Below are 17,484 nucleotides of genomic sequence, written 5' to 3'. Positions count from 1 at the left end.
CACAGTAACACTCTTCCTCCAAGGCCACACCTTTCCCAACAAGGCCACACCATCTATGCGCCACTTCCTGTGAGTCAAGCATATTCAAACCACCACACTAGCTTTGAATGATATGGGTATTTTAACATCATTTCTCCTAGATTTTAGTAACTAGAAAGATTTTAACATCTTTCTAGTTACTTTCTCTCGCATTTCCATCCTCAGTGTTTCAGAGATCTCATTGAGATCTTTTACCCCTTTGTTTAAATTTACTTGCATATACTGAATTTTTAAACTTATAAGAACAAAGGTAACATTTTAAAATGACATACATTATAAAGTATCATCACCTCTTTTATTATTGTAATATTTATATCTATATTAAAATGAATAACAAAATAATGAATTAAAAGAATTATGTGGAGCTGGCCACATGTCGTGGTCCATTCTACTGTCTACTACTAGAATATGGCCTTCCATTTTGTTTTGTGTATGCTTTTGTATGTATGTGTAAGGGCCAAGAGACAACTAACATTGTCTTGGGAAATTAAAAAAAAAAAATTCAAATCCAAATTTTCTGGTTTTGCTCAATGTAGAATGGTCCTCCTTATTTATATTAAATTATATATTATCTACTCCAAAAATAAAATCAATCAAAACCTTTTAGACTTCAGATAAATTAGAAAATATGTAAATAAGTCATGTGATAATAAATATTTATGGCAAGAAAAAATCAAGGTACAGTAGCAGTGTTCTGATACACAAAATGGAGGGAGGATGGATGGATGGATGAATGGATGGATGAATCTGCTCTGTATAGTTAATTAATATGCTCTATAGTTACTTAAGAAACTAATATCATTTCTCTCCTACATACTAGTTCTACAAATAAAATAATTATACCATCTGCTCAAATGAGTAATTTGAGAGAATAACTAAGATAATACTTATAAAAGTTCTAGAGCAATACTTAGCCCTCCAAACCTTGTAAATTCATATCAGACATTTTGATTTTCATTTTAACTTGTTTGTTCCTAAGGCAGGTTCTCACTCTATAACCCTCACTAGCTTTAAGCTCAAACTCTCCTGTCTCAGCCTCCCCTTTTACAGACACGTGCCCTGTGAACAGCTTGGACATTATTTTTAAAGAACATTAACTCACTATCTGTACATGAACTTCACTGTATTTTTGTAATTACAGATGATAACATTTATTTATATTTGTACAGAAAGAAATGTCCATATTGATTTATTTTTCACAATAACCTAGAGGCTGGAGAAGATACTGTTGTTATTAATTTACAGACTAGGAAGTAGAAATCCAGACAGAGAACTCATGTGCTTCTGATTACTCTAGTCTTACTCCCAGGTTCAAGGTTCATGCTTATCCACCTACATTTTCAACTACTTTGATGCCATACCAGGTGGTGGTGATGTAATCCTTTAATCACAGCACTTATGAGGCAGAGGCAAACATATCTCTGAGTTCTAGGCCAACCAAGGAGGTCTACAGAGTGAGTTCCAGGACAGCCAGAAATACACAGAAATTCATTGTCTCGAAGAAGAAGAGGAGGAAGAGGAGGAGGAGGAGGAGGAGGAGGAGGAGGAGGAGGAGGAGGAGGAAGAGAAGAAGAAGAAGAAGAAGAAGAAGAAGAAGAAGAAGAAGAAGAAGAAGAAGAAGAAGAAGAAGAAGAAGAAGAAGAAATAATGTTCAACTGCTTTGAGTAAAACTGACAAAGCTTTCAGAGTATTATCAGCCTGTCACATATATTATAGCTATCATTCAAGATGTACTTTCATGTTCCTCTTAAGCATATTGATAAGCTATTGCCTTCTGCCTCTGTCAGATCACTTACAGTAAATCATGACTTAGCGTTAGAGCCAAGACAGATTTAGACGTGTCTTGTGACATCCCATAGGTGCCTTACCAATAGATGCTTTTCTGAGAGAGGTTTCTTCCAGCCCAGTGAGACTGTGCTATGGAGCATCTGCCACCTCGTGAGGTGGAACCCTGGGAGGAAACAGTAAGGTCCTCTTCTTCTCCTCCAGTCCAGACAGGACAGCGTCCTCTAATGCGTGGCAAGAGAAAAAAAGGGCAGGTGGCAGGGCTGATCCTGTGTTCAAAACAAGCTCCTGCTTTTGCTTAGGTCTTCAGCCAGTGGCTGGGGAGTTGGCTCAGTGGCTTGAAGCCCTCCCTGCTCCTCCAGAGAACCAAATTTTAATTCCCAGCACCCACGTTAGGTAACTCACAACAGCCTATAAGCCCAGCTTCAGGAGATCTGATGTTCTGTCTTGCTTTTTCTGGGCACTATAAATCCACTATGAGCATGCACTACGCTCACAGCATGCACTCACCCAGACACACTCGTACATATGAAATTAAGTAGTTAATTAATTAAAAGACGGGTTGCTCAAGACTTTCTCAAGTCATCAATGAGATGTGCATCACACTTTGACTTACATTCACAACACCAACATCATCCAAATTACAATTCGAGGCATAAACAATACTTCTTTAAAGTCTAATGAAGTTTTCTCGTCAGTAGAAGAAGCATAAAGGTTCTTTTTTTTTAAGGTCATATTCCATTACTTTTCATTCCCAGCCTGGCTCTCTCTTTCAAGTTAGATTTCAAATGAGCTTTCAGAATTTGTCAGATACTACTGAAACAATGCAGAGCTAACACGGCAGCTAGGTTCTTAATTTTAGCCTTCTGTGAAGGTATTGGCTGTGAATAGGAAGTGAGATTTTGCGAGCATCTCTCTTCACAGGACTGAATTCTGACTAGCATCTCTGCTCTGCTCAGTGAGGAATCTCAGATTCTACTTTACATTGTCACAACTCTAACTTCAAAGGGCAAAAACGAGAGATATAAAGTAAATTAATAAATACTATTACATATTATTTGCCTACTATTTGTTAGTATCACCAAGTTATATTATTAGACTTTTATTTATTATTATACATTGTTAGAATAGGTATATGTTATATAAATTTAGCAAATGCTCAGAAGTAATCACTGCATGTGGCACTCTTCTGGGTTTATGCAGTTATGCAGTATAACATTCCTGAACAAACTCACTTATATATGTATTGCAGTATTGAGGAAAACATTAAAATGTCTATCACTCTTAAGTCAGTTTATGTAACATTTTCCAGTATAATTCAGCTTTTGTTTCTATTTACTTGATGCTAATTAGCTATATGGTGACATTTATTAACATTCTTTTTCTGACACCTATGATTCTAAGGCCATTTTTACTATAAAAGATTTTAAAATCACGTTTCAGGATTTTTGTAACCCAGTCTCTCAACTTTGTCATTTATCTTTTCCTGATAAAAGCTAATACATACTTAAATAAATACAGTTCAGAAACTAAGAGGGTGATTCTCAGCCTGCATGACTTAAAGTTTTGAATAAATAGTTTTAACTGGGATAATAATTAAAATGTACCACAGAAAGTTTCATGTTTTATATTGGCTAAAAGATTATGATAGTGGGCCTCGGAGATGGTTCAGTGGGTAAAAAACTTGCTATACCAGCATGGGGAGGACCTGAGCTCAGGAAAGTTTGGCAGATCCCTGCAGTCCCAGTGCTCTGGAGGCAGAGGCAGGGATCCCCAAGAGCAGCCCTGGAGACCAGCTAGCCATATGGGGGAGCTCTGGATCCAAGTGGAAGGGAGACTCTGCCTCAGCACAAATGGTAGAGAGTGATCAAAGAAATCTATGGCCTATACATGCATGTACACCACACACACAAGAACACAATTTTGATAACAACTGGCACTCCATAGACAAATAATGACAAGACTTAAAAGACAACACACACACACACACACACACAAATGATTTTAAACTACTCCATGAGTATATGAAAACTTATTAAAGATTACATGTAATCATAGATAGGCAAGGAAAAACAAAACTGTGAACAGAAGCATCCCCATTAATTTTTTTTTCTGAGAACTGTCCTAAAGCACAGTATTATTTTCTTCTCTTAAAGAAGCATAATTTTTTTAAACTGCTTATTTTCATTACCTGTCATAACAAACCTGACGAAGTACAGAGTGAAGAACAGAACAGACATACGCTGTCTTTACCAGCCTTCACAGTCTGAGCCCCAGACGTGCAGTCGCATAAGCAGCACTGCATCTCATGAAGTAAAAAGCTGTTGCGCCTCAGGGAACCGTCAGGGGCCTAGTTCACACTGGCAGTCCAGATGCCCTCTCTAGGGAAGTAAAGCTCGGACCTGGAACAGGGAGGAGAAGGGCCTTTGCAAGCTAGATAAGGCTTTTGGATTTTGCAGTGTGTTGCTTAGATGAAATGGGACTTTAAGTTGGGCAAGAGTATGACCTATTTATGTTCTTAAACAGTAAACTGATGACTGGTGGCTGTGTGGTGATTGGACAGGAGTAAAATCTATTCCTAGAGAGCAGTTTGCAAAGACTCTGAGTCACCCTTCAACCCCATCATATTTAGAAGCTCTTCCTAAGGAACTCTGATCGTTCTCTGATCGGAAGGAAGTCTGATCTTTCATCACTGTGAGCTGAATATCCAGCAGGGAGAATATAAGAGAAGGCGTCCATGGTTTCAGGTCATTCTGTCTGACATGGGGAAGAAGGCATGGACAGCAGAACAGTTCAAACTGAGAGCCAGACAGAAAGAGTCAAGCCACTTCCCACCTCCTAAAGTTTCTAGAACATCCCAAAATAGCACCACCAGCCTGGTACTAAGCCCCCAACACAAGCCTTTTGTTGAGACACTTCATCTCCAAACCATAATAAAAACAATCAGTATTTTACTCCAGGATTTATTTGTAAAGCTCTTACCACACTGCCCTTGGGTATCTCAAAAACTGGGGGGAAAGTCTTAAAGGGGCACTGGCTTTAGAAGACAATATATTCATTCTCATATTAGAATGGCATGCTATCATTAAAGACAAAAGCTGAAGGAACTCATCCTACAATATGATGCCAAATATGTTAGTATTCCTATTCATAAAAAGTAAATAATCACATCAGTTATGCATAATTTTTATGTTTTATATGTTTCTTTTATTTTTATAGTATAGATTTTCCTATAGTTTATGTTTGTGGCTTCCAAAGAAATAAATGCCTAGTTTAGGGTTCATTCATCAATGACAAATTTGTTATTGCATATTGTAATACTTGTAAAATCTCTCATCTTAAAAATATTAGATTTTATTTATCATACTTATTTGTGAAACTGAGGCATGCCGCACTTATTTTCGGGAGCATAGTGTTTGTACATGTTTCTAACAAGTTATTGATTTCTCCTTTCCTTCTTGCAGGCATTTGCCTGGTGGCCAGACTTATTGGCCGAGCACGCGGAGAAGTTTTGGGCTTTATTCACAGTAGATATGGATACTGCGCTGGAGGCCCAACCTCAAGACTCCTGGGATAGCTTTCCCCTTTTCCAGCTGCTTAATAATTTCCTCAGAAATGACAGTGAGTACTCACATTTCCTTCCTGTGTGAAATGGCAAGGGATGGGTAGATGTCATCATAGATGTGTGTATGTATGTGTGTGTGTGTGTGTATGTGTGTATTTCCCAAGCTTGATCTTTTTTTTCATTACATTTATTTTTTTCTTTTTCATTTTCTTATTATTATTTTTATTTACATTTCAAATGATTTCCCCCTTTCTGGCCTCCCACTCCCCGAAAGTCGCATAAGCCCTCTTTCCTCCCCCCTTTTCTTCCACCCACCCCTTCCCACTTCCCTGTTCTGGTTTTGCCCTACACTGCTACACTGAGTCTTTCCAGAACCAGGGGCCACTCCTCCATTCTTCTCGGACATCATTTGATGTGCGGATTATGTTTTGGGTATTCCAATTTTGTAGGCTAATAGCCACTTATTAGTGAGTGCATACCACGATTGATCTTTTGAGACTGGGTTACCTCACTTAGTATGATGTTCTCCAGCTCCATCCATTTGTCTAAGACTTTCATGAATTCATTGTTTCTAATGGCTGAATAGTACTCCATTGTGTATATATACCACATTTTTTTAAATATATTGGATATTAGCCCTCTATCTGATGTAGGGTTGGTGAGGATCTTTTCCCAATTTGTTGGTTGCCAATTTGTCCTTTTGATGGCATCCTTTGCCTTACAGAAACTTTGTAATTTTATGAGATCCCATTTGTCAATTCTTGATTTTAGAGCATAAGCTATTGGTGTTCTGTTCAGGAACTTTCCCCCTGTACCAATGTCCTCAAGGGTCTTCCCCAGTTTCTTTTCTATTAGCTTCAGAGTGTCTGGCTTTATGTGGAGGTCCTTGATCCATTTGGAGTTGAGCTTAGTACAAGGAGACAAGGATGGATCAAATCGTAGTCTTCTGCATGCTGACCTCCAGTTGAACCAGCACCATTTGTTGAAAAGCCCAAGCTTGATCTTAATAAGAGTCAGTTTGGGTAACAAGAGAGCTTATTGAGCTTCCCTGAGTCTGTGATGCCTTGGTTTATGGGAAATGATATGCCCTATTATTCACTGAACTACAGAACAGCTGCTATATAGAGTAGACAACTTTCTCATTGTACCTGGAGGATCAGAAGACCTATGTCTGCCATTGCCAGAATACCTCAGACTACATCCATCCATCTCTAAGAGATATTCTATACTTCAATGCTCCCTCTCAACAGACACTGATTGAGATGTTCTCCTGAGAATGGATTTATCTCCTCAGGGGACAGTAAAATACTTACATGTATGACTTGTTCATTTATATATAGAAGTCAGAGAGGAAGCAAGGGTCCTCTACTGAGACTGTTTACCAGCATAATAATAACTTTCACTGTTACCCTGGTAGATGGTCTAACATCAGGAAAACCGGGTGATAGGCTTTTTCATTTTCGCTAGACTCGATTTGCTTGCCGGTAGGTGCTCTTACACTGTGGCAGGGGTGAGGTCACTAATCTCCTACCGTATATAGTTCTTCCTGTGATACCCCATGCTGAACTCTGCCTCCTGGAGCCTGGTCATGGCAGGAACCTTCTTCTTTCCTGAGTTTTCTATTAGGCCAGATCATTTAAATCTCCCTCCGACAATAAGTCTTTCACCTATTTGAGCAGGCCTCACCCCATTTCTCCATGTAGCTTCAAAGCATGGACCTGGTGGTCATGTCACCTGAGTCACATAGACTCCATACTCCTCTTGCCAAAGGCTGCTCTCACTCTGTCTATACGTTCTGTACAGTTAACACTTCCTATATCTTCAAAAAAATTTTAAAGATTTATTTATTTATATGAGTACATTGTAGCTGTCTTCAGACACACCAGATCCCATTACAGATGGTTGTGAGCTACCATGTGTTTGCTGGGAATTGAACTCAGGACTTCTGGAAGAGCAATTAGTGCTCTTAACCACGGAACCTTCTTCAAAACTTTAAAATAGCACTATTGCATTATTTTAACTTTAAAATTAAAATCTACATCTCTACAATTGTAGTCTTAATTTTTAAAAAATTATTCTTTGGTTTTGTTCATTTCTACAACCCAGTATCTATCTCTTTGGTTATTGTCTCTAAGAGTCTACCTTCTTAAACTGGGAAAGAAATGCATGTAGCTGAGAATATGTGATGCAGTACACCCCAGGTTCACCCCAGATTTCAGATCTGAGCCAGACTGAGATCACCTGTTCTAGTAAGAAAGGCCTCATGTTACAGTACTTAACAGCAGGAACTTGAGTTCCACACACACACACAGTCACTCCTTTGCCACTTGACCTTTGACAGTAGTTTAACCTCTCTGAGCTAAAAGGTCCTTATTTACAGAAGGAGAATGCTAATTACACTTACAGGGGCATTTGTGCTGAGAATAAACAGAACGAAGACTCAGTGTAATAGATGCTAAGTGGCTATCAGGGGTACTGTAGACTTTCCATCTGTAACTCCAGCCCTCAGTATTTAGCCAGGTTCATATAATTTCCAAATGGTGAATGTTATGAAGCCAAAGAACTGAGGGATGAGTCTTACTTCAGATTCAGCCACAATACCTGTGCGCAGGAGAGCCTGATATATTTAGTAGTTTACATTGAATCATTCATTCTGCATGTCAGCCACAGCCAGTTCCGAAAGGCCAATTTTGTCCTTTCCTACAAGAGAGAAGCTCTGTATGCCCTTGTTGTCTTAGCTCTCTGTTTTTATTCCCATTCTGCTGACAAAATGCATGTCTTTTTCTTAGCTTTATCTTAAGATATACATACATACACACACACACACACACACACACACACACATACACACACACACACACACATATATATATATATATATATATATATAAAACATAATAAGCACATGAATTATGTATTAATACAGGGGTAAACAGGTATAGGCATCTTTTTTAAATGGCTTCCTCCATTTGAACAAAAACATAAGAATAGTCAAGATTTCATAAGAGGAGGAACTGAGTTCAAGCCCAGTGCCAGCATGGGAAACCAGGCATGGCCCCCTGCTCTGTAATCCCGGTGTTAGAGAGGAAAAGACAAGTGGATCACTGAGGGTCACTGGCCAGTAAGAAAGTGTTACAGACAGCTATATGGATACTTCCTGAGGAATGACACTAGAAATTGACCCAGTCTCAACCTGTACCTGCACATTAATAAACATGCATATACATATGAAGAATAAATCGCATTCTGTGTTGGAAATTATTCAAAAGAGAGTCTCTTAATGTTCACATTCAAACAGTAAAGATGATAAATCATATTTAAGTTATACAAACTACTAGGAATTTTCATATAGGAAATGAAATACTTTGTAGACTTCTTGAAATTTTTAAGTTCTCACAAGCACATTAATGTTCTAATGTTTTTTAATATTTATCTTTGAGAAATACTTTCAAGTATAAATTTGTGAAATAGAGAACCACAGTTTTTATTATTTTATTATTTACATTTCAAATGTTATCCCTCTTCCCAGTCCCACCTCCATGAACTCCTCACCCTATGCACTCTCCATTTTTGACTCTAAGAGAGTCCTCCTCAACCCACCCATCCACTCGTACCTCGTGCCTCAAGTGTCACCCTTCTCCAGGGCATTGAGCCTCCACAGGAGCAAGTGAATCCCCTCCCACTGATGCCAGACAGGCAGTCCTCTACTACATATATAGCGGGGCCACAGACCAGCCGTGTATGCTCTCTGGTTGATAGCTTAGTCCCAGGACTTCTGAGGGTTCCAGTCAGTTGATACTGTTGTTCTTCCTTTGGGGTTGTAATTCGGCTCTTTCCGTCCTTCCCCTAACTCTTCCATAGGGGTCCCTGGGCGCAGTCAATGGTTGGCTGTAAGTATCGCATCTGTCTCAGTCCTCTCAGAGGACAGTCATGCCGGGCTCAGCAGTAGTGCTCAGCAAGCAGAACCTGACATCAGCAACAGTGTCAAGGATTGGTACCTGCACATGGGATGGATCCCCAGATAGGGCAGTCTCTGGAGGGCCTTTCCTTCAGTCTCTGCTCCCTTTCTGTCCCTGCATTTCCTTCTGGGTCAAAAATTTTAAGATGGGTAGGTGGTCCCATTCCTCAACTGTGGAGCCATGTCTAGCTACTGGAGGTGGTCTCTTCAGGTTCCATCTCCCTGCTGTTGGGCATTTTGTGTAAGTGTCATCCTCATTAGATCCTGGAGCCTCTCACATCCCTGGTGTCTGGGACTTTCTAGAGGTTTTCCCCATGCCCCACCCCCACACTGCTGCTTATTTCTCTTCATTCTTCTGTCCCTCTAGGCTTATCACCTCTCTCCTGCCTCAATACATGATCCTGACCCCCTTTTGTCCCTTCTACCCAGGTCCTTCCTTCCCTCTTCCTCCTATAATTATTTTGTTCTCCCCTTCTAAGTGGAATTTATGTATTCACACTTGGGCCTTCCTTCTTGTTAAGCTTCATATGGTCTGTGAGTTGTATCATGGATTTCTGAACTTTTTGGCTAATATCCACTTATAAGTGAGTATGTACTATGTATATCTTTTTGGGTCTGGGAGAACCACATTTTTTAATCTTTATATGTACACATATTTGTGTATTTTATATGTACATGTGTGTATATATATGTACATATATGCTATGTGTATTATACCACATGCATATATGAGCTAACAGAGGTCAGAAAAAGGGCATCAGATCTAGAATTAGGGGTATAGGCAGTTGTGGGTCCTGAGAACCAAATATGGCTGCTCTGTAGAACAATAAATGCTTTTAACTACTGAACCATATCTTAAGACCCAAGAGAACCACAAGATTTTCATTTTTCAGGTAGATCCACAAATATTTAGTTCATGACAGTTTTGTATTCCACTCCTATTTTGTAGTTTGTCCTTCGTATTAACTGCTGTTTGGTACATATGACCATTATTTTGTGCTTATCTTACTGTGCACTCTTAGATCAATAAAGAAGTATTTATTAGAGACCTCTTTGGGGCCCTGTCAAAACTGAGGGTATCTTTATCTTGGCTTGGATTTTACAATGATTAACAGCTTTTTAGAAAACATCAATTATTTCTGAGAAAAACAGCTCCTTCGTGTAGTGATGTAAATAAAAAGTTCCCCTGTGCCATAATTTCCTTTTGGTACTGGGAGATTGGTGCAGCCTGGGGAATTGAGGGAGAAAGAGTAACTTTAATCCCAAACTCACAAGTTTTGTTTCACAAGCAAGGCCACTAAATAATTTCTCAGCAGTTGATAAAACATACTTTCTTCCTAGATTTACTCTCACTTTTGATGATAATGAAGACCATTGTAAAATAATCATTTTTTATTATACTCCCTCAATAGTAATTTAGTGAAATATGTTTAAATATTTAATGTCAGCCTAAACTGCCCTCATACTATTCCATCTTGAAATGTATAGGAAATTATTGTCTTTCCTTTTGTCCCCCTTGAAAGGGAGATTTACATAATGGGCATGCTGTGGCAGTTTTTCCCATATTGACCCAATTAGAGTTATTGTCCAAATCCCAATTAATTACAACTTACAGTAGCCAGGAGCACCAGCAACAGAGAGATGAGTGCTTAGTCCTGGATGGCAGATAATTTGCTGAATAATGTGCTTCCTCATAAAGGTGATTGTGTATGGGGGACTTATGTGCTGCAGACGGCACACTGCTAATTGCAGAGGATTTTCAATGATCATGAAGCATTACTAATAGATGATTAATCTCACATTTTCCTTTCCCAAATTTAAAATGACGAATTTCATTCAAAATGAGATGCCGATTACTAATCATAATTTTTAGGTGAGCAGCTTGTACTCATTGCTTCGGGGGTCCCTATGAGTTATTTACCATCATTTTGTATTAAAATCCTCATGAACTGTTTTGTTTTTTGACCTGTAGAGGGGATCCTAAGTAAAGACTCTTAGTTTTCCTGCTGAGGAAACTAAGGCTGGTGAAGGCAGTATACCTGAGAAGGGGCTCTGCCCACGGGGAATTAGGGATGGAGGTGAGGGTGGGAGCAAGTTCACTTCATAACCAGTTCAGTTTCATTCCACAGTCACAGAGCATATTCTGAGAACACTCAAGCAACCGTAGTATACTCTCAATGATTCCCTGCACTTTTGATTTTAACTCAGAAAATGTTCATAGAACACTGAGTTATCAGGACAGAAGGACCATAACCGTTATCAAATACAGAGAGAGTTAGATAAAGGAAGAGGTTATCTTGGCTTACATGTTAAGAAGCATCTGTGACAAGATTTCCAGAGGAAATTAGTGGAGAAAAGGGACAAAGACCTCAAATCCAGTTTCTCTTTTAAGGAGGAAAAAGACGTGGTGTCTGAGGTGTGTGTCTTCCCTGGCAGTTAGCCATGATTAGAGCACTTTGGAGCTCCGAGAACACTTGGAGGTGAGATGTGGTTTTCCTCAAGGGAAGAGTGCCAGCCGCATCACGCATCCCGCTTTTAGCAACTGTCCCCACCCTCCCACCCTCCTGGCCTCACCCACTGATTCCCAGAGCAAGGCTGGTGAGGTAAACAAACTTAGACTCCATTCCTGGCCAAAAATGTCTGAGCCTCTGCTTGCCTGTATTAAAAGTTATATTAAAAGTTGAAGAGAAATGTTTTCATAATGAAGCAATTAACATGTTAGTTAGATGATAACTGGATGTCTATAAAGCAACTACAAATAGATTCTACTCTTGCATCGTATTTGCCACAGTTGTCCTGCAGAGGACAGGTGTGACCAGTGGCCACTCCTGAGACTTGAAAGTCGTCTACAAATGGCCGACCCCGATCATTTCTTTCAGCCTGCCTGAAAGGCAGTCCCTTGCAGCTAGTCACCTTTTAATCTGTGGATATGCTAGCAAGTGGCAAATGACCATTCTTTGGGGAAATGATTCCCAAGTGAAAAAAATACCATGGTGCGTCTTCCTTAATTAACAGCCTTTTCACATTGCTAGCACATTAAAGCCAGCACGAGGAACACCCGTGCTTATGTAATCGATGTCACGGCGTCTCTGCCTAAAGGAATAATAAATGTTCAGGCTCTACGCTAAGTGAAAACCTGTTCCCCAAGACTTTCACCTCCATAAAGATGGGCTCATAAAAAAAAAAAAAGAAAAAAAAACGAAAAGAGGGAAAAATTGGAATGTGGTCTCATGAGGATAAAAAGGCTAGTGTTAATAATTAACAAGGAGACTGAAGAGGAGTCAAATTAGCCATAATAGAGCCCAGAGTGACTGGCAAAGTCACCTCTCATTATCCAAAAACTCATTAAGAAATGAAGAGGTGGAAACCCCGCTGGGTTCCTCTCACACTTCGGCTGTATCAGAGATGATTTTTCAGATTTCCTTCGAGTGAAGAGCTGTTAGGTCGCCATATTGTATATTAGGTTAATCTGCAAGCTTTGAAATATGAAGGACTGACACCTGCACGTCATTCCGCCCCCGGTGCTTAAATGAGCTGTGTGTCTGAAATCCACGAAGCAGTGTTTACAGAGATGTCTGTATACATACTCGGAGAACAATGCAGAAGGGGTATAGATTCGGCATTATCCTGAGGCTGTGTGCCAGCAGAGTTATAGACAGCTACTCTGCAAATGACCACCCAATAGGAAAATGTATTTAATTCTGATACCTAGCGATGAGCACATTTTTAAATTATACAAGAAAATTTGTTCTCCTCCACAGAATAATGGAAGAATTATGAAAATCAGTCGACAGAAGCATTTTCCATCAGTGGCATTACACCGAACTCTAGTTTCTGTATATAATATAGACATTTTAAGACTACTTTCAGTCTGCATTCTCTTTATGTAGAATTTACTTGCTTAAAGAAAACATCCCGTTCTGATGGGTTTCTGTGTCCCTCACGACAGACTTACAGAAGCATCTATGAATTCTGCTTCTGAAGCTCAGAAACCCAGGCTTGGCTGATGCGGATCATGATACAGCCACACTCACTTGCTCCCGTTTAAGGGAGAAGGCGTTACAGGTCATGACTGCAGATATCCGAATGCTGTGGCAGAGGTTACATAATCTTGTAAAGCCATCCAGAGAACGCTGGATCATGAGGAACTGTTTCTCTGAGCTTTGGTTAAAATTCATAGCGAGTTTTGCTTGAATAAAGCTCATAGGAAACAAAAATAAATGTGAATAAGAAATAATTCCTATCTTTAAGAAGCAGCATGAAATCGAGGAACCACAAGGCACACTTCCATGTCACTAACGATGATAAATTGTTGTGAGATACACAGCTCAGTCTCTGTTCTGTCCTCTGAAATTGTTTATTATAATTACAAACAGGTTTGTTATATTGTTTGTTTCTATTACAATAGATCATTCGCCTTTCTTGTTCCCAAAGTAAGACACACTGTGGCATCTCAGTTCCCTACTGTTACCTCTGCTTTTGTAATATTTTGTACGTACATACCTACGTGTATCTGATTGTGTTTTAACAAGTGCCTCGAGAGGAAAAGAACACTTGAGTTTGGTCTTAGGAACTTACTCTTGTAGTTACAGTATGTGTTAAATATGTAGTAGACTATAAAATTACTTTTCAAAATGTGAACTGATTGAGGCTGGCAAGACAGCTCAGTAAGTGAAGGCACTTTCAGCCAAGCCTGATGGCCTGAGTTCAGTCCTCAAGAAGACTCACATGGTGGAAGGGGAGAATCGGCTCCACCAAGCTACCCTCTTATTTACACATACACACACAATCACACAGACACACACACACATGTCATACACACACACACACACAAAAGATAAGTAAATACATGTATTAAAATTTGAATGAAAGATTAATAAAATCCATGTGGAAGTTATATGCAGAAAACAGACATTTATCTGGTGTGCATTTAATATTCCAGGTTCTTAGCTGGTAGGTCTCCGAGGTCTTTGTTTGATTTTGTGCTTTCTTCTCTTACCACATTGCTGTCAGCCACAACTCTCCTGGCTTCCCTCCTGAAACCCTGACTCAGGTTCCCTATGCTGTTTGTCTTTGTTCTGTATCTATGTCAAACAAATAGAGTTACTATAAATTTTATATCTTAGTCCACTGGGCCTGCCTGATAGAATGTGTGTGTCCCTTGAATAATTGTCTCATAGCAAAGTCTGTTGGTTTGCCTTGTGGTTGGTGGTGTTTGCTTTGTTTTGCTAGCCATGAATTACTCTTTTACTTATAAAATACCTAATTAGAATTTGAGGGAGGATAATCACTCTTACCAGTAATCCACTAATGCAAACTAATTGAAAGGCGGTCCAGCAACATAAAAGCAGATTATGTAGTTCAGGAGAGAGCAGCATATGTTTACCCTGAAAACAATACATGAATACTTTCATTCGCCTATTCATTTTACCCAGTAATCATTGTCTCAGTAATTTTTATTAATTGGATTATAGTGTAAAGTGTGTTGAAATATTACTATTAAAAGCCTATGTCAAGTACTTTTTATTTATTAATTGTTGGAGATGTTCAAACTAATTAGGCTCACTGCATCCTGAGTTTTGCTTTATTTAAGCCTTTTTGCTTTCTTTTCTGTCATTTCTGCTTGTTCCAGAAGACTTCAAAAATACGTGTTCCTTAGTTCTCCAGCAAGTGGGTATTTGGGTACATGGAGTCTTCGGGGAGAAATGGTTATTTTGATCAGCAGAATAGGTGCTGAACCTCTACTTAAGTTGCTGTAGTCAGGCCTTAAGATTCCAAGGTAATCCCCTACACTCCCACATCTGGAGTACATTGTCAGAAATAATCTTGACTTTGCTGGAAATACCTGAGACATGCCACCATGCGTTTGAGGCCAGCCTGGTCAACCTAGAGGGTTCCAGGCTGATATACCAGAGCCACATAGTTAAGAAAAATAAGAAAGAAGGAAACCTTGGAAAGCCAGGTTGAAAACGTCCCCTTTCCATGGCAGCATTGCAGTGGTGTCTTGTAAAGCCATGAATTAGACTGGTGACAGCATCAAATCATAGCCACAGAGGGAAGACTCCTGACGCCTCGGGCTACCTCTAAGAGGGGCTTTTGTCTGATGGAAGGAGGGTGAAAACTGGCATATGGGCAAGCAGGAAAGGGCACACATTGACAGACAGGTGTGAATTTCTGTAGCTTTGCCTTCCCACACAAGTATGCTCTCCCAGTCTCCCCTCTGCCTCTCCATTCTTCCTGTTCTTTCCTTCCCAGGGTCCATGTGCTTTCTGTTTTCTCCTCTGTCTCTCGTTCCGTCCCATCTTCCATCATTTGTGCCTCTGCCCTTAATCCCTCCCTCCCTCCCTCCCTCTCTCTCTCTCTCTCTCTCTCTCTCTCTCTCTCTCTCTGTTTCTCTCTGCTTTTACTTCTCTCTAAATATAAACAGTAGCATCAGTTTCTCTTGATTATTCAAATATGATTATTTTCTTGATTATTTAAATGTTATTATTTTAAAAATCAAAAAGGAAGGCAAGAGATATCAGATTGGTAAAGCAAGTACCCAGACTGTGTATTCAATACCCAGCACCACAAAAAAAAAAAAAAAAAAAAAATTAAAGGGAAGTCTAAGCTGAAATTGGAGAAAACTTTTAGCCAAAATTAATTATCTGTTATAAAAATTCATAAAAGGTATAGATAATCTATGATTTCTCAAAAGTATGCATCAAATAATCACATTGCTAGGAGTAATAATTGACCAGAAAAAAATCTTTCTCTGCCACATTCACTGAAATAAGAACTATTTATATAAATTTAGTAGCCAAATCTTGGATTTTTCAATCGTAGAAATTATCATGACAGCACTATCTAGTAACATACATTACACTCAAAATGTGAAGGTTATCAGGCCTAAATCGTCTGTATAGCTGTCATTCAATCCAATCTCCCAAGAAAAGATATAGTAGATGTTTCCAAATATTAATTCATACATCAAACATCTGAACATTTACTGTGAGCCAGAGCTCCACACAACACTGAGGAAACAGCCACGATCTTCCACTCCATGGACCAGGGCTGCCACAGGGAGGAAAGGGACGAGAAGAAGTAGGGGATGGAGAAAACAAGACCAGCTAACCAGATAAGGAGTAAACATAGAAAGCCAGGGACTGGTCAAGGAAGAGGGAACAGAAAGAATACTTATGAAATGATATGAGGATCTGAGTAACTCCTAAAATCATTAAAATTATGCCCCAGGGATGGGCTGCAGAGATCATGGTACGATAGCTCAGTGAGGGCCTTCATATCGTGCTGATGCTTTCAGGTGGGTGGAGTCGCACATAGGATTGTGCTCTGGGAGGGAGGGAGGTGTGTGTGTGTGTGTGTGTGTGTGTGTGTGTAAAGCCCTCTGACACTTCAAGAAGGTAAGCTATCCAAGGCAAAAACTAGGAGCCCGAGACCAATCAGGAAATGAATACGTGAGTCCTAAGAGAGAGAAGTAAGCTAATATACATATATAATATAGTAGATGGACAAACAGACAGGCAATATTATAGATATATAAATATATAGATATATAGTGTGAAGTAAATAGCCACAGTACTAATAAGAGAGGGAAAACCTGGTACAAAGATATGAGGGCCAAAAGATGCAAAGGTCTTGATCACTGATTAGATATAGGGAGGGAAGAAAAGGCTTGTGGTACCCACCTCGGTGATGCTTGTGTAGAGATGAGATAGAAAATCTCTACTTTTACTCTAATGTGGGAATAAAGAGGATGGGGAATTTACTGTAATAGTTTTGTTTATTTTAATATATTTTAATTTATTAATTCTTTTTATACATGGTTTTGATCATATTCTTTCACCTCCCCCGCTATAAGAGCCTCTTCGCCTCCCTGCCTACCCACTCAACTCCAAGTAAGTTCTCTCTCTTTATAAAAGGGAAAGGTAACCATAACAAAAAAAAAGTATATCAATACAAGGAATGCAGCACTTTCCAAATATATTTAAAGATAACACTTTCTAGACGCACCTTTGAGTCAATTGTTACTTAATCTTAGAAACAATCATTGCAATGTCCAGTAACAACACTGAATTGAATCATTTCAGTTTTTTGTTTTGGTTTTGGTTTTGGTTTCAAGACAGGTTTTCTCTGTATA

The 17,484-nt window shown here is 39.3% G+C and overlaps 1 protein-coding gene across 2 annotated transcripts in view; it reads left to right on the top strand.

The window, feature by feature from the left end:
- Positions 1–17,484, top strand: part of Cadps2 (calcium dependent secretion activator 2) — a 564,078-nt gene that overhangs the window by 474,873 nt on the left and 71,721 nt on the right. For both annotated transcript variants that reach the window (XM_052173304.1, XM_052173303.1), the window contains one exon: positions 5,289–5,445. In XM_052173304.1, coding sequence (XP_052029264.1) covers positions 5,289–5,445 — 157 coding nt within the window. The remainder of the gene's footprint in view (positions 1–5,288; positions 5,446–17,484) is intronic.

This window comes from Apodemus sylvaticus, chromosome 2 (genome assembly GCF_947179515.1).
Source record: "Apodemus sylvaticus chromosome 2, mApoSyl1.1, whole genome shotgun sequence".
Taxonomy (NCBI): domain Eukaryota; kingdom Metazoa; phylum Chordata; class Mammalia; order Rodentia; family Muridae; genus Apodemus; species Apodemus sylvaticus.
Note: the sequence above shows the minus strand (reverse complement) of the source record. Positions and strands in the feature narration are given on the sequence as shown.